We start from the raw sequence: 25,957 nt of genomic DNA, 5'->3' as shown, positions 1-25,957 counted from the left end.
TCCTGGTATCGAAATAGGATGTCATGATGATTGATCGTTAAACTTTAGCAGAATAAACAAGTTTGCTTTGATATCATGATATTCTGTATGCAACATTTGATGAGCCTAGAAATAGCATTCCATATTTGTAAAATGCAACCTGACTTTTGAATTACAATTTAAATTATTTTCTATTTCATCCGTATTCAAGTACCTACTTACGCAATATGCGTATTTTTCAGTTTAAAAAAAATCAATTGTATTGAGGACAAAAACTTGTTCCAGCACTGATAGCAGAAGTTATTCTATATTCAGAAGGCTTTGAGTCATCAAAAGGTTTGGCCAAGAAGATGGTCCAAATGTACAAGCTATCAAGTGAACAGTTGTCCAAGCAGGACCACTACGACTTTGGCATGAGAGCCGTTAAAAGTGTACTTGTAAGTTTAAATTTAATTAAATTATTTAAATACGATAATTTTTAATTTTTTAGAAAATTCGAGAATATTGTATTTTGCGTATTTTTCAATACCTACAAACGAGAACGTAAATCCCCAAAAACTCTTTCAACTTAAGTACGAACTTTTGAAAGTTCACAAAGTTTAGGCTTTTTCTTTACTTACAAATTGCTTTCAGAAAGTCCAAGGACCAAGAGAAAATTCCAGGAAGCTGTAAGGTCTCTTTTTGAACAGCATGCTATTATTTGAATTGTTTTACAGAACATTTCAATGTTTATTTGTGAATAAGTTTCCAGACCGTTCATTATTTTATATTTTATTAATTCATAGCAATCCTTTATTAGCGTTTTTCTACATCGGATAAAAACAGATAATCTTATAAGCCTCTTCATAAATTAGCAATAGTTACCTTATTTATTTATTTTTCTGTTCTGTCTTGCTTAATTGTTTTTACAATTAGTAGACTTAAAGATACCGGCAATAAATAAGGGTAATTTATAAGAATATTTTAACGTGTTCTATACTGTTTAATATTTAAGGTTGTAAGTAAAAATCAAAATTGTACGTATTTTAGTAAAGACAAGTATGGACTTGCGCCAGTTTAAAATGCTATATGATCGAGTCTCCTGAAGAGTGCGCTTCATCTTAGATCACATCTTAGTTTACCAGCAAGTGTGATCGTGATCGAGTTTGTGCGATAAAACAAGCTCACCGTTTGTAGGTAATGGCTGGAGCATTGAAACGCGCCAGTCCGGATCAGCACGAAGAGATGACGCTCCTCTGCGCGCTGAATGACAGCAACTTGCCCAAGTTCCTTGCAGCAGACGCGGTGCTGTTCGCTGGCATACTGTCCGACTTGTTCCCCGGAGTGTCCCTGCCAGTGAGAGATTATGGCGTCATGGTTGATGTTATAGGTGAGTTGAATGTTCTATGGAAATAGGAAAACTACGTGAATGATAGACGATGAGAAAGCGGTATTGTAGAAATACTTATAAAATTCGTATAGGTATGCAATGACTACCAACGACAAATATATGTATATAAAAAATATAAAAAACAATATAAAACTATTATACAAAACTATAATAGGAAAGTCTCTACGCTACGACATAAAAAATACTATAAGTGGATGAGATAGTTAATATGATTGCTCATGTCGCGTATACGTATGCCAGAATTAATTTCGACCCGCAAACATTATTTTTTGTAGAGTAGGTACGAAACTATATAAAATAAGCACCAAAACCAATTTTAATTTGTGGTTGTTTCCGAAAATTTTGAATAATTAATTACTGCACATAATTTAATGCTTTACCGATATTTGTTTGATATAAAATAAATTGAATTAACGTCAATTAATAATTTCCGCTTCCATGAAAATATATGTACAATATACATAATACAAATATACATGTAAAAGAGAAAATTGGTTTTCCTTTGAAACAGTCGGTTACTGGTTTATATTGATAGTTATGTCAAAGCAGTAATTAAAATTTATAGTAAATTTATTATTTTAAATTGTTACCATATTCCTGGAAAATTCGTTTGCGTCAGCAAAACATACAATATGTACCGACATGTAAAAGAGAAAATTGTTTTTCCTTTGAAACAAACGGTTTGAAATTTTCGTGGTATTGATAGTTAAATCAAGATAATAATTAAAATTTAACGTAAGTTTACACATTTTAAATTGTAACAACTTTCATGGAAAATTCTTTGCAGCGAAACCTAAATATAGACACAGTCTTATAAATTGAAGAACAAAGGCACATTGGTGTCCGGTATATGAAAATATCGCAATGTTGAAAAAATATAATTCCAAAAATTTTATATAAGTAATTTTTTTTTTCAAAACAGCGACAATACTCATCGAGCGCAAGTTACAAGTGGAAGAGTGTCAAATAAAGAAGGTGATACAGTTGCACGAAACAATGATCGTCAGGTGGGGGGTCATGTTGGTCGGGCCGACTGGCGGCGGGAAGACCACTGTGTTACATGTAAGATATATTATTATTGTTTCTCTCCATAATACACGGGTACTACCAGAAGGAAGGTACCCGGTCCTTTGGGAGGCTTACGTGGGGACACAGGTCCAACACACAGAGGCCCTTTAGAGAATTTTAATGTGTTGTGGGACACCAGCGGCAGCCTGCCCATGACTGCACTATAGAGATACAGCCCTGGGCAGTCCGCGGCCGATGCAGGACTATTGTAAAATATGGGAATTAAAACTCTGGGTTATGGAAGGAGGTGTTCAGTGGATCGGTACGTTGGGTCTATGGGGACTATGGACGTCTGCCTTTTCAATATTAAAAATTGAAAGTGATGGCAGACGGTGATTCGCCAGCTCGGTCGATGGGCTCCCAAAAAGGTTACCGAAAATGGCAACAAGGGGGCAACATCAGCTGAGCGGCTAGAGGTGTAGAGAGGTGCGGCACCGGTTTCACCATCGCGGGCCCGCAGGCCCGGAGCGGGTTTAGGTCGATGATGACATCAACATCATATTTCATCAAATCGTCACTATCAGTAATTGAATGGTTGCTATCATCATCATCATAAACTTTTATTTCACCATAATAGAAATTCCCCTCACTTACATCACTACCACCAAAATTAGTATTATCATCACCATCAAAAATACCATCATCATAATCATTGTATTCTATTTGTACGTCTGTTACTTATATAACTGTGAACACCGTCTTAAATGTTACGAAAGTTGGGAAGAATTATATTATAAAAGAGCTAGAGCGCAAGAGCAACTTTGGTCTCCGCAACTATTTTGAAAGAAAGAAAGAAACTATTTTGAAAGAAAGAAATAAACAAGTCTCCCGGGAGTTGCGTCGCTACGTGCGCGCACTTTCTTACTAGCCCAGAGTTGATGGGAGAGACAAAATAGCTGCGGATACAAAAGTTGCTCTTGCGCGCTAGCTCTAATAAGTTACCATAAATATAAACTTTATCGATTCTTTCAACCCCCAATCATTTAAAGCCCAATAATGGAAACACTGTTATTTAAAAATACATTCTATATACATAATATTTTAAATATAAATATTTTAAATTATACGATTCACTGCCTGAATAAAATATCTAGTTCCACTCAGTTAAGCTTTATTGAAAATATAACGATTCAGATTATCACGTAAAGCTTAAAAGCAAATGCATTTGTTTATAATAGGATTGTAATTGTTTTAAAAGCATTGATTGATAATTCACTTTACATAGATCTCTATTTGTTCCGGGAAATGTAAAAAAAGCACCTGCGAAACTTTATCAATAGGCCTTATACCATACTAGCTGTGCCCTGCGGTTTTACCCGCAGTGCTCCACTCCTGTTGGTCTTAGCGTGATGATATTTATAGCCTATAGCCTTCCTCAATAAATGGGCTATCTAACACCGAAAGAATTTTTCAAATCGAACCAGTAGATTGAAATCAGACCACAGAATACTTAATTTTAGCTAACGCTATAAAAGACAAAACTCAGACTAACTATAAAATTAATGTTTAATCTAATTTACAGTTACGGGCATATTTTTCTTTTATTAGATTCAATAGATATTAACGGTTACGGTTTATTTAATTTATGTCACATTAATACCACAAATTTAATTTCTCAGTCCACATCTTACTGTTTGCAATAAGCTAGTTTTGACAATTGCAATAGTAATAATGCACTCAAGGCAATGTAGCGAAGCCACAAGTACCTACTCATCCCGGATATAATGCAATTTAGTTCAAATGTCTATTCGATGCATAGCAAATTATTGTATAATCGTCTTTGATACGTATTGCAATTTATAGCAGTACTAGCTTGCTGCATGCGGAATCGACCACTTTGTAGAAAACTTAACAAATTGTATAATAAACAAAAAACTTCCTCAAATAAAGCTCTATCTACTAAAAATACTTTAAAAACCGATGCGTACTTTTAAAGATCTAAGATGAAATTTAGTGATAAAGCTTTATAAGCATTTTGCATATTGCAGTTTAATACACGTATATAGGTACTAGCTTTCCGCCCGCGGCTTCGCTCGCGTTTTCACAGAAAAACCCGCATAGTTTCCGTTCCCGAGGGATTTCCGGGATAAAACCTATCCTATCTCTCAAGTTGGATCGAACTGCACATGGTGTGCGAATTTTATTATAATCGGTTAAGTGGTTTAGGAGTCCATGAAGGACAAACATTGTGACACGAGATTTATATATATTAAGGATTGAAAATTAAACCCTATTTTCTTCTAGATATCCTGAAAAGCCTCTCCAATCAACATCCTTCATCTTTTCGTTTTTAAATAGTAAAAACTTCCACAAAAAAAAAAATAATATTGTCCAGAAAATTGCAACTCCTGTAGCTTTTGACAGTTCGCGCAAAGATAGTACGACGTCTGTCGGATCAGTACCCCTAGTGTGAGTTTGATCGAGTACGAAACGTTACTATCGCGTCTGCGTCACAGCCGATTTAGTATGGGAAATCGAATAGCGCCCCTAGCGGACGTATGGGGAAGCTTTGATTCCCCATACAAATTTCGCTGTGACGTAGACGCGATGGTAACGTTTCGTACTCGATGAAAACTCACACTAGCCACACAGCTAACCAACTTTAAATTGGATTTAGTGAAATGATAAAAATTGCAAAACAATTACAATATTTGTTACTACACTTGTATCATTTCCAAGTAACCTTTGCAATTAAAACATTATAAAGAAAATGTATTATACAGGTCTTATTTTTAGTCAGTAAAGTAATTAAGACGAAGAACCTTCAAAGCGTATTGTGTCGCTTGGATGAAACTGCATCACAAAGTAAAATATATTATAAACGTCTTCCTCAGAAGAAGTTCTCATTTCCTCAACTTTCCCGCAAGTTCTTAAGTCTGTCCTCACCTAGTCCTTGTTTAGTTCATAATAGTACCTACACATAATGACAGCGGCAAGCCGTTTATTTTCAACCGACATTAAAAAGGTTTCTCAGTTCAATTTTTTTTTTGTTACCACAGAACTTAGTTTTGACTGAATGAGCTGATTTTGACGAATCTTTGTTTATTTGAAAGTTGTTTCCTCCCGATCGGTCCAAAGTCGATTTATTTCCGGTAATTGAAAGGCGGTTTAGTTTTTGAAGTGAACTTATATTCGCGCGTTGAGAGTACATCTTAATATATATAAATCTCGTGTCACAATGTTTGTCCTCAATGGACTCCTAAACCACTTAACCGATTATAATAAAATTCGCACACCATGTGCAGTTCGATCCAACTTGAGAGATAGGATAGTTTAAATCTCAAATCTTAGAGAAAGCGGGCGAAGCCGCGGGCGGTAAGCTAGTATTAATATGTTTTCTTAAGTAATTATTATGTAGTAAAATGAAAATAGCTTCCTAATTGCTTACTGGTGTTGTTATGTAACTCTTTTTCTATTTTGCCTTGCTATCAAAATTTCTACACGTGCGTTTTTCATTGGTCAGTAATGAAATTATGTGTATGGTTAGGTATTGCGTAGGTGCACTCTGTAACATCCTGCGATTTTAATGAAGTTATTCCAATATTCAGGGTACCTACTGAATATTTTCAGCAAATGTATTTTTAGCTTTCTAGGTAACGCTGTTATTTTAATGAAGCGTAGGCTGTTATGAAATATACCTGAAATATTGTAAGTTAGGTTTATAGGTTATGTTTTATTTAAACTATAATAATAAAAAAAACATTGACTAGAAAATCTGTTAAAAGAAAAACCAGTAATCAAACCCATGGTCCATCAAATACTAAGAAAAAACAGTCTGTCTCTTTTGCGTAGCTCCGGGCGTGCCTTCCTATTTCATCAAATTTATACTATCCATACTAATATTATAAATGCGAAAGTAACTCTGTCGGTCTGTCTGTTACTCAATCACGCCTTAACTACTGAACCAATTTGCATGAAATTTGGTATAGGGATATTTTGATACCCGAGAAAGGACTTATGCTACTTTTTACCACGGGAAATAGAAAAGGTTTTATCCCGTAAATCCCACGGGAACGGGAACTATGCGGGTTTTTCTTTGAATACGCGGACGAAGCTGCGGGTTGAAAGCTAGTGTTAAATATTATTAGTTTTGCGGGGCATGTGGTATTAATGTAAAATTCATTTCGTATAGAGAGATACATTTTCAAAGCGTATTATGACAATTAGCAAATGTATTATTAATGAAATGCATTTCAACAGCAGATTATATTTTACCTATTGCACCAATGAATTTGGAACTTTACTAGGAATTATATTCAACTGAAATATTTTGCATGGAAGTGGAGATCAAAGCAGAAGTGAAGAATTAAGTCCTTATTTAGAAGCCTTTCTTAAGACCTCTTATAAAACTCCTTAGACATCCTAGACTTTTTAACCGAAAGTCTCAAATATTTTCAACAGACCGACTGACTTCAAAAAAAAAAGACGAGGTTCTCATTTCGATTGTAGACAATTTTGAATTTGTTTTTTTTACTTCAGAACGTTCGATGAAGTGAGTAGATTTTGATAGTAATTTTTTTAAGCTGGTGCCTCACATGTGGTCCATTTAAATTTGGTTTAGTTCTGATAATTTCACGGCGGTATAGGTTATTGTTAAAAGATATATATGCACTATAAATACATTTGTATATTTTATATGTTTTCATTATATTACACACAGGTGTTAGGTGATACCTACACTCGTTTATGTGAAAATGGCGTAGAAGGTCCGACATACCAGATAGTCCACAAGTATATAATGAACCCCAAGAGCCTCAGTATTGGTGAACTGTACGGGGAAGTGAATCTGCAGACCCTGGAATGGCATGACGGCATCCTACCACTGTCCCTACGTACAGCTGTACAGGTAATATTTAAAAGTAATTAATTATTACACGTAAGTATATGAAAACTGTAGGTAAATTAATGGAAATATTATGATAGAGTATTTCAGTTTATTTCAATTAAAATTTTAATTTAAATTCCAATGGCCCGTGAGCCAGGTGCAAATTTGGTTCGTTATTTCCTCTCAAGAGATAATTCGTCAGACGTATAATACACCATGTTGTAACCAGCTGATTTTTTTTTTCGTTGAGATATTGGGTTAGCTACAATTTGACAAATTTTTAGCTGAGAGGAAATGAATGAATGTATTTTTTTTTCCTACATGCGTGGGAGGCTACAACCGCTCACCCCCCAACCGAGCTCCAGCTGACGTTCACGAGACTTCATAATACATGCACATACATACTTAGATGCATTTTACTAATTACCGCTTGAGAGGAACTTGGTCATAAAATCTGTTCCTGGCTCACGGGCTACAATAAATGATTGATGTATTTATAGTTAAAAGCATGCACGCCTTGAATTGTATTAATGTACACGGAATTTAAATATTGCTACGTTTAAAATAAACTTAGCTGGAGCTTTCGATATTAATTTATTTTAAAACACGACCAAGCTACATTTTTGCATGTATAAAATATTAAGTTAAAAGTTTATTATATATCTATGTACACCTGCATAAAGTTTGAGACATTAGTTATTTGTTGAGGATAAACGTACGATAATTTCCTACTTATCTGCTATGAACGCGGTAGGCAATATCCTAATATTATTTATGGAAGATGATAAAAGATTAGACGATTGAAAAATCGAATGACGGTATCTGTAAGTTTCTCCTTACCTACATCATAATTATACCAAACGTCGAGTAACATACACTTTTTTATAATTATATACAAAGCATAATAAAATATAATAATTGCATAAAGCCTGACGTAATACGTGGCAGCCATGTGACCGCGCAACCACCTACGTTCTCAGAATAGCGGGAAATTCTGTCGCCATTTTGTCAACTTCGTGTGGGATGTTTCATGTGATATAAAATTTTATACTCAATGTATTATGCATAATTTTAAATTATGTAAAAATATTATTTATTGGTTACATAATTTATAAAGAAATATCTATCATTAATTCATTATTTATACATACATTTAATTTTAATAAGCTATGTAATATAACATTCATTTGTGCATAAAAAAATTACCATAGAGTAGGTAGAGACAAATAGAAAAAGGTGCCTTAACGGCTTATCAGTGATCGAACAAAAAAGGCTTAGAAATAACATAAACATTCACTAAACTTTATCTTTGCAAACGGATCGTATGTACTAAATCTAAAAAATATCAAATGTATATTTCCCAACAACCTGAATAGGTGTCTTGGAACAATTTAACAGTTTTCGTTACGTACTCTATATCATTTATTGGATTTCCTCCCAAATCACCCTCGCGCGCCCCCCCAATGCCTCACTCTTTGAATGCATTTGAAAATTGTATTTGCCTCAACAAGTCGTCCTGCAAATTTCGAGATGATCGAATCATACTCTCGACTGAATAACGCACAAACATACAAACTTAGAATGTTAGGACTTATGGATAATCGAGAACTGTATCAATTTGTAAAGTTTGCGGTGGATTATTTGAGTGTATCTTGCAGTACAAGGGGATTTTAGATTTGATGTTTTTTTCTATATATCATTGCTAAAAAGCTTGAATATACCTACGTAAACATAATTCATTCACTACTTTTTAACCTACAAAAAAAAGGTTCTGCTTTTTTACATATGACAGTAATATAAATATAACCTATTTTCTGTAAAAACAAACATTGATTTAATTACGGTAGGTAGTCTCTAAACAATACGCATTACCGGCGCCTCTCCTCTAATAGGTACGGAGAGGCAAATGCTGCCTAGTCCACCTAATCACGAATTCGATATTAAGATATTTGAATGTATTTATTGTATTTTAAGATTTTATTTCTTTTTCCATGTAAAGTGTTTATGTAAGTCAAAAATTTTGTAAAAATATTTGTGATTAAACGTATTTTCTTTCTTCTTTCTTTCTTTCATTACAAAGTATGCCGATAGAAAAACCAACAACGGCGTCTAGATAATTAGTCTAGATTATGCCTTATAGGCTTATCCATGCACTAAGTATAGCACTGCATAATATTGAGCCACCTGTTATTATAAAATTATAGAACCATAGTAACACGACTAGAGTCATTAAAATAACATGTGATATTGATTCCCCGTACGCTTCAAAATTACGCTACAAATCGAATTTCTATGGTTTTGAGATTTCTAGAAAATTCTACGTTAAAACTACAATGTTCGCTTCATTTGAAAAGCAATTACTTAGTTGTTTTTACCTTTTTTGAAATTGTTAAGATTACATTTTTTAAGCGAATTTGGAAAAATCTTTATTACCTCTAGTGACTTTTTTATATTTTAAGACAAATACGTTTCACTGAATAAAACTTTATTTACCTATTTTAAAACGTGTTTCAATTCTCTATATCAAATACTAAAATAATATTTGAAATTAACAAGCATTCCTTTATAACAAACACTTATTATAACTACCTAAGGTAAAGGCTCCTAATACGGCGGTAGTCAAAATCGCTTCCTAATACGGTGGTATTTCTTTTTTCGAGTTTTATTCCTGTTTTATAAATTTTAAGTACACCAAAACGTAAGCTATTTATTCCAAATTTATTACTCCATGACTTAACTAACGTTTGCAAGTATAGCACATAGACAACACAACAAGATCAATCAATCTGTGTAACGGCATCGACATGAGAGGTGTTTCCATACAAACGCGAAACAACAAAAGTAAGTACACTAATATTTATAAACTAAGTTTTTCGTATTAAAAAGCCGTTCAAGTTTGTATATGTATTGTTTATTGCATTTTCCTACTATTACACTCACTATTTAAATAGCTTGTTTCATATTTGTAAGTCATTTTCTACCCAAAAAATAAGAAATAAAATACCGCCGTAATACGATACAAATTTTATAGATTAATCCTAATACGGTGGCATAACTCCGAAATAGGAAAAATACTGGGCATGTTTAATTGTTTATAACTTTAATTTTATTTACTTATTGAATTAATTCCAAGATTAGTTGGAATAATTATTAATCTGATAAATTAGAAACCATATTCTGCGGTATGTTTTCTTAATTAGAAATCCAGTTAAATATGAAAATGGTTGAGTACAAAATGTTTGTTTCTTAGAAGGGGTAAAAATAGGAATGTGTATTTTAATGTATCACAAATCATTTATTTTGTATAACTGTTGATTTGAGTTTTACACATCTGAGCCAAAAAACTGTTATCATTTGATTAAGCATTTACATTCTCTTGTTTATCGAATTTTTGATGGGTCAGAATTAGGATTATTAAAAACACGAGTAGTTTTCCTATTACGGTGGTAGATATTTCCAGGTAACTCTGTATTAGGTTATATATGATCTCCTATTACGGCCCTATTTCATAGAACTTAAAATTACCAGATTTAGGGTTGCGTAAATAAATAAGAAGTTTTGTGTCTTTTTTTGTGGATTCTTATTTGATATGCGTGTTTTTTTTCCGATAAAACTAAAAGCATAAATGAAACACATTAAAAGTGAATCAACGTAATCAAACCAATGGTTAATGAATAAAAAACTTACAATTTACTTTACTAACACATTCCTATTATTTAACAAATATAATTTGTACGGAACTTCAATGTATATAATATCTGACCCTCCGTATTAGGAGCCGCCTACCGCAGTATTAGGCTCTGACCAAAATCATACCTCCGTATTAGGGAAAATCGACATGACTATTTAAATATTTTTTTAAAATAAGAAATATTATGAAAATAAACATAGACTCAACAGCAATACAAAATTTAAGTTCCACTTTTAACGATAAAGTGTTTTGGCACCTTTAGAAATACTTACAAATGCTTATTTTTGATACTTACTTTCAAATGTTGCGAAATACCTCCGTATTAGGTGCTTTTACCTTACATGTCGAATAAAAAGAGAAAAGCAAGAAAAGACTGTAGTTGCAGGTAAAACATCTTTCGTACATATGTATTTAAAAGTAATCTTTGAAATAAACAATATATGATATCTCCGAATAAACAAATAAACAAACAATTGAGTCGAGTAAAACCTGTGTATATAACTTAGTTTAAAAGGAATGTCAGGAATGTAAGTTAGTTTGAAAGGAGTGGCTTACCACAAGAGCACCTATAAATACCTAAAAAACCGACTGCTAGCTAAGGATTCTCCAAGTTATCCCTAAAAAGAAAACCACAACCCGCAAGCGAAGGAAAAAGCTTCAACTCAACATCTACTTTTATATTTATGAAATACTAGCGGTCCGCCCCGGCTTCGCCCGTGGTACATATTTACGTTTTCTCTACATAAGAACCATCCTCATACTTCAAGGAATATAATAAAAAAAGAATTATCGAAATCGGTTCAGCCGTTCTCGAGTTATGCGCTTACCAACACATTTTGTGATTCATTTTTATAGCATAAACTAGCGGTCCGCCCCGGCTTCGCCCGTGGTACATTTTTACGTTTTCTCTCCATAAGAACCATCCTCGTACTTCAAGAAATGTAATAAAAAAAGAATTAACGAAATCGGTTCAGCCGTTCTCGAGTTATGCGCTTACCAACACATTTTGCGATTCATTTTTATATATAAGAAGAAGATATGTTAGTTAAAACGTTGCAGTTGAGAAGGTCATAGTGGATTTACAAACTCCATAATATGTCTGCGTGTCTGGAAAATTTTGTAATAATACAAACTCTCCACCCGCGGCTTCGCCCGCTTTGTGTAAATCCCAACAATTTGTTAGCTATCTATTAAACAAAACCTATACAAAACCCCATCAAAATCTGTTGCGGGATAAAGATCTAAGCATACATACATACAGACGGCGGAAAGCGATCTTGTTTTATACTTATGTATTGATAAATGGTATATTCACATCTCTGCAACACAACTATATATCTTTTGTTCGAATATTGCCGAAATATACATTGAGTTACTATGTACTACGTACGTAATAATACCTCAATGGAAATGTACCGCATATTTTGAACACAGCAGCGGAGTCAAAGCAGGACAAAGGCGTCTCTACCTTCCTTGCAGTCCTTTATAAAGTTTTTTCAGCCAATATTTCAAACACACCTTTGTTCGTTTCGTTAGTAAATATTTTTCAATTAAAAATTTATACATACATAAATCACATACCTTGCTTACCTTGAGATGTTTTATCTGTTGTTAAATATTTCTGTATTAAAAATGTATAATAAATTTTACTTTTGAAAAACTTCGTCACACTTTCCCAAAACCTATATTCGCAGTGCATAAAACATCTGAATATATAATATAAACTTATACCTAGGTATACTGTTTCGTATAATAATTATCAGGGGCGTCTGAAAAACAGCGCGGTTTCAAACCTAAACTCTTTTTATTTATTAAATTTGACTTCTTCTAGAAACACGTTTTGTACAGCAATCGCTGAGACGCAGCCTTTTCCTTCTTTGTAAGATCTATAACCAACATAATGCATTTAGTAAAGCATCAAAGCACTGAATCTTTATGGTCAAAAATCTATGAACATTACTGTTCACACAGTGCGAAGAGCCAGACCACCAGTGGCTGATTTGCGACGGGCCTGTGGACGCGGTATGGATCGAGAACATGAACACCGTGCTCGATGACAACAAGATGCTCTGTCTGTCCAACTCCGAGCGGATTAAACTGACGCCCTATGTGCATATGGTATTTGAGGTGAGATTGCACGGTTGAATCGGATACGCTTGTAAATGATGCTTTGTAGTTTGTGGTTATAGTTTATTTTGTAGATAAACTTGAATTTATTTGATGTAACCCATTGAGCCCCAAGCGGACCGATCGGTTTTCTATTGTGCCTGTGGTTCCGGGGCCTGAGTTATAATAATTTTAGAACATTGAAATGAGTGAATTGTAAACTCCTTAGAAAATTCTCTAAACCTATTAATATGTATACTCTAGTTCTAATAATGGTCTAAGATCCGGGATTAGAAAAATATAACCTCATTTGTTAAATGAAACAATTATTTATGCTGATTTTAATATTATGAATTTACAAACGAACCTCTGCCACCATAAATAATGTTCATAAAAATTTATAAACTTTTAATTCCTAATATTCAGTGGTAAGTTTCTATAACTATAATAATTTATGGGCTTTATTAAAACCAAAAAAATAAGTCCATTAGAGCTTATTCGAAATTTATCATTTTCCTAACGCAAAATGGCGCCTATTATAGTCATTAGTCATAGACACGCTTCTCTAGGCTGCGATTACTATGTGCTGGGGTGGAATGGATGTTTAATTTTTTTTGGTCTCTACTTTTAGATACTTAATTTTTATTAACGAGAAATAACTTGATAGTACATAATGTCAGCATAATATATTATCTTTTTATGAATTTATTTTCTTTATATATGTGTTATATTTATAAAAAGCACTCTATTTTCGACTCTACCATGTACACTTTTAATGCTTAAAATTTTATTCGCAAGTTGAAGTGATAATTACAATGTTCTCAAGTTCCACGCAAAGTTTCACATAGGAATTTTTCGTCAAAGGAATATTGTAGCAAGAAAATGTTTAAGCGGGGACATCCTCTTGCAGCGCAAAATGTTTTACTTTGCTATCAAAGTGAACATACTAATGGACTAATAAAATATTAACGGACAATTTTACAACATAGTTCCTAATTCCTTTTGACTTCCTATAATATTAAACTAAAATTATTAACTCGAACAATTACAATCTCAAAAACAACTCGCAAGTAAAAATTACAATGTCGTATGCAATATGGGGGTCTTCAATAGTATAGAGTTAACGGGTACCCTCTAGAGAAGCGCGTAGGTACCATCTTACACCACATTTTAGCTTAACATCAGGCGAGATTGTGGTCTAGCGCTTCCTTCACAATAAAAATAGTGTATGTGCCGAGCACACGTGTCAGAAGTGAAACGCAAGATTCATAGATAACTCAATCGTCACCTTACTCCATGACGTGACGGTTTTGGCATGACGCGACATTCAAATTAAATTAAAGTAATTAAAAAGTACTCGAACGATAGGCGATTGCAAATGCACTTCGTACGTAAACAAGCCTCTTACATTAAAACGTCCCTCCGTCTCTTTTGTTCTGAGACCTTCGAGACTTGTTTTGACGCTAATGTTTTGCTATTATCGCATTCCAAGAATGGCGAGCATTTTTAATTAATAATTAGGGAATTAATTGGAATACATTTTTAAGTATTATGATTATTTTTATAGAATACTAGCTGCCCCGGCAGACGTTGTTTTGGCCCCTTTTGTCCCCTTTTTTGTGTTTCTCTCCATAATACCTTCCTCTTAAGCCTTAACAATCCTATAAAAACAAAACTTTTTAATTATAAAAGTAACAGTTAAATTGGAGTAACACTCTCTTCAACCTCTTTTGAATACATAAATCTGACCTAAACTATAGTTTTTCGTTTAACATATTTTTCAATAGATTCAAAATAAATTCGAAATAATCGTTTGTACAAACCTCACTAGTCAATATGTGAACTCGGTAATCGCTTCGTCAAACTATCTACAAATAGCCTAGACTGAATGGTTTCAAATGCTACCAAATATGAAAATGTAATTCCATATTTGGTTGTATTACAAACGACTAATAACGTCAACATGATTCCCTGTGCTCGGTCGACGAAACCGCCGCGGGACAACATCAGCCTCGTCTAAAACGTAGTCGAAACATCATAATCCCTCAAACACGACGATTGTATTTCCAGCTCCTGTTTTGAACCCTAACTCTGTTTTATTTTTTTTTATATGCATCTTAATTAATGATGCTAATTAAAACAAAAAACTAAAGCAGAGTTAACATTATAATTTATTAATGTTTAATCGATATTAAATACAAATATAGAAGGACAAAATTAATATGTTGATACATTTTTTCAATCAATTGTAATCTTACGAAATATATTATCACTAAATTACACAAGAATTAAGTAGGTATATCGCTTTGAAAGTAAATAGAAAAGTAGCAAAAACTACGTACAAAAGATATCGAGTGCACAAAGTCTTAAATTAAAATCCTGCATGCATTCCACACAGCGCGGCGTGCCACAAGTTATTCAAGAGAGCTAGCTGGACATTTATATTTGTTTGAATGATCGATTGTGTGGAAAATACCCGCTCGCTCCCATAGGACAGAGGAAATATATTTTCTGATACATACATCTTTATACTTAAAATGTATCTTATGTTTGTCATAGAGAAATGGATTCTTCATTAAAATTCGTTACAGTGGCTCACTGTTACATTAAAATCCTTTTACTCTTGGCAGCTGGAATGATGGAGTATGAAATATAACGAACTTTTATACATTGCCTATAAGATACCGACGTCATACTGCATGATTCTTTACAGTTTTTTAATTAGTTTGTCAACCAATTTTGGTGGTGGCTTCTTTGCAATTGTCTTTCTTTTCAATTTTAGTGTTTGTCTCTTTTGTTGTTACTATTTCTTGTTGTGGTGTTTTCTTATTTAACTTTTATGTCTTTTGTTTTAATGTCGATGTACTTGTGTGTGTGTGTTGTGCTGTCCCTGATAAATAAATGTTTCTTTCTCTCTTTCTTTCAATATTTTATCCTGAAATTACTTATCCACTTCCAAGGTTCTATATAACTATCAACACCAATTTATCAAAAATCTATTATTTTTAGATTATAATTCTGCGGTCCATCAAAGCATAACAGAAACCGTTGATGTAAATTGAATGAATAAAACGTATACGTTCTTAAACTTATACCATACAAAACCAGGTAGCAGACTTGGCTCAAGCATCACCAGCAACAGTATCACGATGTGGTATGGTCTACATCGACCCTGGGGAGCTGGGCTATCTACCGTTTGTCAGGTCCTGGCTAGCTGAAGGGATAGACAAGAATCTCTTCACGCAGGAGAACTCCGACTTTCTGTACGAGCTCTTCAAAATGTTGGAGGTTGGATTGACTCACGTGAACACTAAGTGCAGTGTTGGGATCAAACAGGTGTGCGAGTATCCTTGTTCATATTATTTCAATTTGAAATCAATACATATATATCCAGCAGTTGAAACAATTTACTTGGATTCACAATAATCACAAAATGTTGCGCTTAAATCAATTGAGTTATATAGAATTAAAAATTCGCTATTTGAATGTATGATCGTATCACAATCAAAGGAGTTCTGTTGTTGCAGTAAGTTAAAAATCTATTGAATAATTTAAACATCAACAGGTGGACATAAGTAAAGTATCAGCGCAGTGCTGTCTCATGACTGCATTACTCTCTGAACCTGGCGAGAGATTTCCGGACAAAGCAGCGATCAAAACTTATATCGCATACTGTTTCATTTTCTGCTATATTTGGTGCATCGGTGGGAACATTCTTGAAACCAACCGTAAAGCCTTCGAGGAAGTTGTTAAGAGACAATTTGAGGCTTTCGAAGAGGCTGAGTAGTGAGTTTTATTCATACCTAAGTCGCTAAATTGCATTAATATCTCTGATATAATTTGATGGAAATTAAGGACTAGTCGATATTGCCACTGTTGATTGTAGTAAGATCTTCATCATTCTGCAACCACTTACCTTCATGAAGCTGCTTTAAGATATTCTATAAACATTTATAATCACATTCAATCAAACGAGAATGTATTATTGCGCTTACAATCCTTCTTTCCATTGGTACAGTTTCCCCCAAGGTTTCAACTTCTTCGACATGTTCATGGACACGAAGCACCGCAAACTCAAAGTGTGGGCTGAAATCATCCCGGAGTTTTTGTACGATTGCAACAAGCCGTTCTTTGAAACCCTCGTGCCAACAATAGACACTGTGCGATACGGATACTTGTTCCAGAAGCTTCTGGGCGTTTGTAAACCCGTTATGTTTACTGGAAATACGGGTGGGTAATGGGTAATATTTTCTTAATAATTTATCGCAGTAATCATGGAGGTTCTTATGATTCCCTAAGCTTGGCAACCTACGTTATTTTCTCGGTTCATATTTCGTTACTCAGCATAATGTGAACATTTTAAGGTTCATCTTCTACTTCTTCCTCTATCTTAATTTTTTTCCATTTTTCATGACACAGGGGTTGGCAAGACAGTGATAGCTGCAGAGGTTCTGAATAAAATGGCCAGCGGTGGTATATACATACCAGTTATATTAAACTTTTCCGCGCAAACTAGCAGTCCTAGGACTCAGGTATTTTGTTAAGTTTCATGTTAAGCATTAAATATTTAGGAAATTAAACTCGACTCCCACTAAAGCTAAGCTTCTTTTGCTTTTTATTTTTCACAATTAGGAGGTAATAGAACTCCGCTTAGAGAAGCGACCTCGCAAAGCAATAGGGGCTCCTCTCGGTAAGAAGGTTGTGATATTCATCGACGACGTCAACATGCCTCGACTAGACGTATATGGTGCTCAACCCACTATCGAGTTGCTGAGGTAAGTTCTAGAATCTACAATTACAGGCTTTAGGGTAACTGCATCTGTAGAGATTTATATAGTTACTATGCAACCACTGTCAGATCAATTTTAGAAAGTATACTTAAACTAATTAATGGTTGTAATAAAAATGACATTTCTATAGAAGAAATATCCGTGGATTATAGTTAACTTTCACGCACAAGCCAGAACACAATAGCCACGTACATTCTTCCAACAGGCAATTCCTAGATTTCGGCGGTGTATACGACCGCGACAAACTCTACTGGAAAGAGATCCTGGATGTAGTGCTATCGTGCGCCTGCGCACCTCCCGGCGGCGGGCGCAACCCGCTCACCGGCCGCTTCGTGCGGCACTTCGCGATGTTCTACATATCGGCGCCCAATTCTGAAGCTATGAAGACTATTTTTAAAGTCAGTGTTTGAGTTCAGAGTAATTTATTGCATGCACTTTTGGCCCACTATGATTTGTTGTTAGATGTTAAAGAAAAGAGAATAATGGAATGTGATGAAAATTATAAAATCGAAAGGAATAGCATCATAAATGCCATAGGTAGGTATACTCTTTTAGTCTCAGTACACCGCAACCAATAAAACATTTCTACCACCAGGCAATCCTCAAAGGTCACATGGAGGACTTTGTGTCCGAGGTATCAGTACTAGGTGACCCCATTGTCAACGCGGCCGTTGACGTCTACCTGAAGATCTGCGCGGAATTGCTCCCCACTCCAGCCAAGTCCCACTATGTGTTCAATTTGAGAGACTTGTCGAAGTGCATGCAAGGGGTACTGCAAGCCAATGCTGCATACATGAGATTACCGCAAGCTATGTTGAGGTATCAAATAATTATCACACAATATGAAGAGCCAATAAAATATACCCAATCGATACCGTAAACAAGTTGCATTCAGTTTTCATTTATTATTAAGAGAACGGCAAGAATGGAGACTTTATTAACGTTTCAATCGATACGACAAATACGTTTTCATTTAAATCAGTTGTAGAACATGCGATGAAATATTAAATAAAAAAAAATAGAACAAATAAAAGAATCATGCTTTTCCAGCATTTTATCCAAAAACATTTACATTACACAATTTAGCCCTTATTTAGGCGTGATATGAATTCCAAATTCTAGATTGTTCTATCACGAATGCCTGCGCGTCTTCCACGACCGTCTCATCAACATAGAAGACAAGAGCTACTTCTACCACCTGATGTGCACAGTCTGCCAGAAGAACTTCCAACAACCGATCCTGGAGATACCAGAGGATCCTATCATAGAACAACCACCAGTCCTCCTTTTTGGTGACTTCCTGAACTCGGCTGTTCCCAAAGAGAATAGGACTTACCAGGAGATTCCAGATATACAGAAACTGATGGTTGTATTGAAGGTAGATTAATTTTAATATGTATATTAACAAAAAAAAGTTCGATGTAAAAATTTGTTATCAAAATTACGGTACGTATGATGTTATTATGTTCGATAAGCAAATAGTATTAACTATTTACATTCCGATTTTAATTGAGAAAAGAGAAATTCAAAAAACGACGACGTTACCAGATAATCAAGTATCTATTCTCTCTTAAATCTCCCTTTCAATAGTTTTCAAATTACACATTCAATTGACATTGAACTTTAACGTTTATCTCACACGATTGAATATCAAGTGCACATCCCGGGCCTCATTCCGCCCTGCATACAGTAACTTCCACATGTACATTTGATTCTTGTGACCTTTGAGACATATTGATTCCATTTGACCTTTAGTAGGATCTAGCTTAAGGCTAGTTAGAAACTTTAATGAAAAGTCGATAGTGAGTGTGGGCGATCAAATCACTAATGGGGTATCTTCTATCGCATTAAGAGATGTGTATTTCTTTGAAGTGAATTCTATCGAGAATGGATTTTTATATACTGAATTAATATTACTTTTTAATCTTATTTTTAGAGGCTTAATTTGTTTTAATTAAATATAGTAAATGATTGATTTGTATCGTTTAAAATTTGTTTAAAATATTCACTGCCAAATCAATATTTTATAATCAAAAAAACAATTACAAATACATAAGTAGCATTTGCTAAGCTATTTAAGTTGAGGATGTAAGGATATAAATTTTATCAACATTCAATCTTGTTTCGTGAATGTTTACAATATTCTGTCAATATTTTTTTTTTCACAATACTTTGAGAAAAATCGTGAAATAGATAAAATATCAAAAGCTGTCATCCCAATGCTCTGAGCAGGAGTACCTCGAAGAGTACAATTCGACGGCTCGAGCGGAAATGAACCTGGTACTGTTCCGTGATGCGGTGGAGCATGTGGCCCGCGTGGCGCGCGTGCTGCGCGCGGAGCGAGGCCACAGTCTCATGGTGGGGCCCGGGGGCTCCGGGAGACGCTCCGTCGCGACGCTCGCGGCGCATGTTAATGAGTGCAAGTTAGTAATGTAGAGATACTAAGATATAAGGAGAGAGGAGTGGCTACAACCTTATGGTGGGGCCCCGAATTCCGGGGGATCGGGTGACCGTCTACTATATTAACTATATACTAGCGACGTACGTCAATTATTGCAAAAAAATTGAATTGGTGCTTCATAATCAATGATCTTAACCATATTATTTTAGGGAAAATTTCTTAATTAATAAAATAATTTAGTCTGTAAATGGTATTTGCTAAATATGTATCTGATTTCAATTTTGAATTTAAGTCTCTATCGTAATCCAATCTTACTTTGTTATCGGACATATCCTATTAATTGTGTCATACCCTGATCGATATTTCAGTCACCTGAATTGTACATATACAATATACATAGCCTCCGGCGTCCAAACATCAACAATCGGTTATTCGAGATGAACATATAGCGCTATCATCAAACAAGCATATTACCTTCGTACATAAACCGTTGTTCATAATATTGTTCAACAGATTTTCATAAATTTAACTATCTCATGTCTGACATCTGTGACTGCTCTACACGGTTTTTTTAAGCTGCTAGTTGTCATCGTCATATTATGACTTGCTAATGTTTATTGACTCGTGTAGCAAATTTAAAACGATTGCACAAAAGTAATTTAAATGGAGTGCGTTCGTATCACAATAAGGTTTTTCAAATTTAAAATTTAAAATTTTTCTCTTTGCCAAAGACTTTTCTCTTATATAGGTGTATGGGTATGGAGTTGAAACGTAACTACGACACTCCAGAGTTTCACGACGATTTGCGTAAGATGTACATGAGAGCGGGCGTCAGCTGTGAGGACACTGTTTTCCTATTCACCGACACTCAGATCACCAAGGAGGAATTTCTAGAGGACATCAATAACATGCTCAATTCTGGTATGTTTCCCTTCTACTAACTTTAACATGTCTGTTACTATTTATTTATACTACTTATTGATGATGATGATGATTAGTAGACGTTCAGTGTTTGTTATAACGTAGAATATTAGATTTTTGGACTTGTAAATTGTACAATTATTATGCTTTTTAATAACCGGCTTGAAATTTCCTAAGACATTTGTTTATCTTAGCTTTACGTGTTCGTATACAATCTTAGAGTTGAAGGTATTGTTTCTCCATCAGAAAAAACATGGCTGGTGCTAGGCTAGGTGCTTAACTAACCATATAACTGCCTTCTAATGTTTTGTGTAGGTATGTAACATACCTGTAAAGTTGTGTAGGAAAATAAAGAATAAAAAACCAGTAGTTGATTTGCTCCAATAAACGTTTCTGGGAAGTCTATACATGCATGAATAATTAGGACAGTTGTAGTTTCGTTATCTCGCAGGCGAGGTGCCGAACCTCTTCGAGGGTGACACCTACGAGCAAGTGCAGAGCGGGTGCCGCAACGACGCCGCGAAGACCGGCATCAATCCAGCCGACCGGGACGCGGTGTACTACTTCTTTATCAACCGAGTACGGGCTAAGCTGCATCTCTGTGTGTGCATGAGCCCCGTTGGTGAGGCGTTCCGGTGAGTTTTGACAAAATTGGAAAAATTGTTTTTTTTTTTTTAACTGTTCCGCATTGTAATGTTTTAAGTGTGTATGTTGTGTCGATTTTAAGAGTTGATAGATGTGGTAGTTGATAGGATGGTATTCTTGCAAGTTACAACTTTTTTATTGTTTTTTTTTTTTATGTAAAAATGTTATTATTATGGTAAAAGTATGAATGTATAGTATTGTAATTTGAATAATTAAATATAAGATGTAATTCTTTGTCTACTTACCCATTTCTTATTTTGTAAAATAAAATATAAGTATCTTCTCATAATTATTATATAACAATTATTTATTTTCGATTATAATGTGAATATTATCTATAATTATCATCGTCTCTTATTTTACGAACCAAAAATAAATACCATCTCCTTTTTTTTAAGTCGGTTGATAATACGAACGATGAAATCAATAATAAAGCAGAGGCGTAACTCTATTGGTGGAACACTTATTCGTATAACATTTTACGTGGAAATTTACTATAAATTAAGGCTAAAATAACAATAATAGGCAAAAATATAAAATAAGAATATTGTATCTGTAAATTATGAGTACCAATATTCTGGTAAATCTATAAATAGTTTGTATCTATTTATTATACATCAAAATTATAAAGGAGTCCTCGCAGAACATCGTTTTTTGGCTAGTATTGAATAAAAAATATCTCCCTACAAAGTAGTAAAAAGAATACCGACATACTTTAAAGAACACATTTTAAAAACGTTTCAAAGAAATGGCATTTCCTTTGTAAAGTAGTCTAAAATATCGTTTTAATTTTATATGCAGTTACATCGTGTGTTTCACAAAGAAAAAATTGTCGAAAGGTGAAAGTTCATATTCGCCTTAGAGAATTTCAAAACGCTTTTTAGTTCTGCGTCAAAGGGGAAGACGAATTTACGACTTGAAAAGCAGATTTTTAAGCTTTAATGAGTGTTCGATAAATTATTACATTAAAATGTGAAATTCAAAGAAAATTACATTTAAAATTTGATATTTAAAGAATATAAAAAAAAATTAAGTGGGATCACGGGCGGGAGAGGTTAGGCGTTGCCCCGGAATGGCAAAAAGGAGCGGGTTCGAATCCCGCCTCGTGAACGAATTTTACCTATCCATACTTAATATTATAAATGCGAAAGTAACTCTGTCTGTATGTCTGACATGATACCCGAGAAAAGACATAGGCTACCTTTTATTGCGAAATATGTACCACGGGCGAAGCCGGGGAGGACCACTAGTTCTTTATAAAATTCTCACATGACATGTTATTTATGCAAAAACATTTTTGTTAATGAGATACTTGTCTATATTTTCATATAATGCCAGCTTTATAATGCATTTTCTTATCAAGTTTTCGCAAATTCATAAAATGATATTAAAGAGTGCATATTTTGTAAGAGATTTTTTTATATTTTTATTGAATGGGTGTTTATTATGATTGATAATTATTATCTATACTAATATTATAAAGAGAAAAGGTTTGTAATTATGTATGTATGCATGGTTTTCACGCATTAACTACTGGATTTCAAAAATTCTTTCCCCATTAGAAAGCTACATCTTCACTGAGCAACATAGGCTAGGTTTTATCGCGGAAATCCCACGGGAACGGGAACTATGCGGGTTTTTCTTTGAAAACGCGGGCGAGGCCCCAGGCGGTAAGTTAGTTTTATATATATTTTAAATATAATTCATAATGTATAGTTAATATGGCTTGACCACAATCTAGGTACAGAGACTGCAACAAAAAATTATATAATAGCATTTTCAAGTAAATTAATTATTTTTATATTATATTAGCTTATTGCCCACGGCTTCGCCCCCACACTCAAAAGAAAACCCATTGAGTCGTGAAGAAGAGATAGACAGACAAAATATATACTTTCGCATTATTAATATTATCGACTTCGCAATGCACAAATATTAAATTTATTTGCAAGCAAGACTTAAAAATTGCAATTGCGCAATTAAGGAGAGGATTTAGGTAAATGATACAACATTTATTTCCATTTATTTATTTCTCATCTACATCTACATTTGGGAAGTTTACATATTTTTGAAAGAGAATTTAATTTTTAACGGGAGCGGGGGCGTCATCCTTAGCGGGAGCGTCGGCCGTAGTGAGAGCACCAGCCGGAGCGGGAGTCGGAGCCGGAGCCGGAGCTGGAACGGGTTCCTTAGCCTCAGCATTGGCCTCGTTCAAGACATCGTCGTACTTAGGGGGCAGAGGACACTTGTGCGACTTCGGCTTGCCACACCTTTCGCAGCGGTCCGTCGTCAGCACCGCCATGATGTTCTCCACGTCTTGTTGGAGCTCCTCGAGACCAGATCTTACGTGGTACAGAATAGCTTGGCGGCTATAGAGCAGCCCCAAGTTCTTCGTCACCGGCGAGAGACTCGTCTCCTTTATAGTCTCTGAGATGGCGCGGTATATCGCAGCCTCCAACTCAAGCTGCGATCGCGAGCGCAGGCCGATCTCGTGGAATTGCTCAGCTGCTGCGTCGTCATTAAGGAATCGGTTCAAGTCCATCTCGGCCGATAGGTGTATACTATGTAGACAATATGTGTATACTATGTTGACTAGTGCGCGCTTGCTGGGTAGCGGAGAATGTATAGGAGTTGCGTCAGCAACAGGTGCAACCTTCCGACTTAACGGTCTAGGAGCGGATAGATACCGGGGTTGCCGCTCGCCGCCTTTTATTTTGGCCGGGCCTCGCTCACATGTCACACAGCGTCTGCGCGGCGGCCGCCATCGATTTTCTGCTTAACATCTATTCCTGGAATAATACGAGAATGCATATAGTGCATTTAATATTGGTTGGGATTTAAATTAAATAATTATTCTCAATATTTAATTTACGTAGAGCAATATGCGAATCTCTTTTATTTACTAATAATTATGTTTGTGTTATCTGAACTTATTTACAGTTTGCGAAGAATAGTTTAAAATACAAAATTATAGAAAAATAATTTATTTACGATCTTGTTGAATGACATCTTCACATGTATATCATAATCAAGAGGCATTTATCATATTAGGGTCGTTGTGGGTAGTAAATAAATAATACCAGTTTTAATACGTTTATTTTAAAACCACATAATAATTACCTTATTAATTTATACATTATTTTTATACATTTATATGATATTTTTTATATAGTCTTGATCAAAATAAAACACTTAAATAATACTAGTGTCAACCTTAACTACCTACGTCCAGTTTATCTTAAAATCTAATAATACTGAATACTGGTATTAGAGTATATTTCGGCACAAAAAGACCAAGAAGTTGCCACATTTGGGGAACTTTCTTAGAAAAGCTTTTGTGGTGACCGAACTAGAAATTCCTTTCGAATATGCACAGGGTATCTGTTTAGACTAGTTCTACACTATTTTGAGTCAATTATAAAATATAATAATCACAAAAATATATAGTAATTATATGTATAAATTTTCAGGTATTTTTAAGGCTCCATAATACCGTTCCTAATCATTAGCAGTTCGTACCAGATCCGTCCGAAAATGGCCTCTATCTCTCATTGAATTCTGGTTCAATTGTTTATCAAAGAAATACAAATTCTAATCTTTCCTGTTTACAATTTTAATGTAGTAGGCAGGTAAAACTTTCAATTTGAATCTATCAACAAGCGGAAAAAAACATAAATCGAAAGATGGAACCGTGATCTCGGGTTTCAATTTTGACACAATATCTTCCTGGCAATAATATCTCCAGTAAAGTTTTTCAAACGTGAAAACTTTGAGAATTAAATACCTTATTGAAAATGCTCGTAAATTTGCGCTCATATGATGAGAGCTATAGAAATCGATGGAATAAAAATTGAACTGTACATTATGAATGATTGAAATTTAATTTTTATTTATTTATAATTATAATTATAGATTATTTATAATTTTTAATCTATATTCACAAGATTTTAACCTTAATTCATTATAATATTTTGAATGATTATTTTCGACTACATTTATACGCAGGACTCTAAAGTTGCCAAGAGATAAGAATGATTAACAATATCCATAGATATTTCAACGACGTGCCCCGTCAAAGCGTAAACTATAATGTTTAAAGTGACCAGGCGCACGGCATAGTAACGTGAATCATCCTTAAATC

General features: G+C 34.4%; 1 protein-coding gene across 1 annotated transcript in view; it reads left to right on the top strand.

The window, feature by feature from the left end:
- LOC123705321 (dynein axonemal heavy chain 6) overlaps window positions 1–25,957 on the top strand; it is a gene marked incomplete at its 5' end in the record, with an annotated part of 120,166 nt that overhangs the window by 21,794 nt on the left and 72,415 nt on the right. The window contains 16 exons of the mRNA XM_045654061.1: window positions 265–416; window positions 1,156–1,348; window positions 2,292–2,431; window positions 7,098–7,283; window positions 12,925–13,080; window positions 16,168–16,395; window positions 16,625–16,845; window positions 17,078–17,289; window positions 17,479–17,591; window positions 17,692–17,834; window positions 18,055–18,247; window positions 18,445–18,668; window positions 18,972–19,227; window positions 20,082–20,272; window positions 20,999–21,171; window positions 21,623–21,806. Of these exons, the coding sequence (XP_045510017.1) occupies window positions 265–416; window positions 1,156–1,348; window positions 2,292–2,431; window positions 7,098–7,283; window positions 12,925–13,080; window positions 16,168–16,395; window positions 16,625–16,845; window positions 17,078–17,289; window positions 17,479–17,591; window positions 17,692–17,834; window positions 18,055–18,247; window positions 18,445–18,668; window positions 18,972–19,227; window positions 20,082–20,272; window positions 20,999–21,171; window positions 21,623–21,806 (2,965 nt within the window). The remainder of the gene's footprint in view (window positions 1–264; window positions 417–1,155; window positions 1,349–2,291; window positions 2,432–7,097; window positions 7,284–12,924; window positions 13,081–16,167; window positions 16,396–16,624; window positions 16,846–17,077; window positions 17,290–17,478; window positions 17,592–17,691; window positions 17,835–18,054; window positions 18,248–18,444; window positions 18,669–18,971; window positions 19,228–20,081; window positions 20,273–20,998; window positions 21,172–21,622; window positions 21,807–25,957) is intronic.

This window comes from Colias croceus, chromosome Z, assembly GCF_905220415.1.
Source record: "Colias croceus chromosome Z, ilColCroc2.1".
In the NCBI taxonomy this organism is placed as follows: Eukaryota; Metazoa; Arthropoda; class Insecta; order Lepidoptera; family Pieridae; genus Colias; species Colias croceus.
This window is presented reverse-complemented; position numbering and strand designations above follow the sequence as displayed.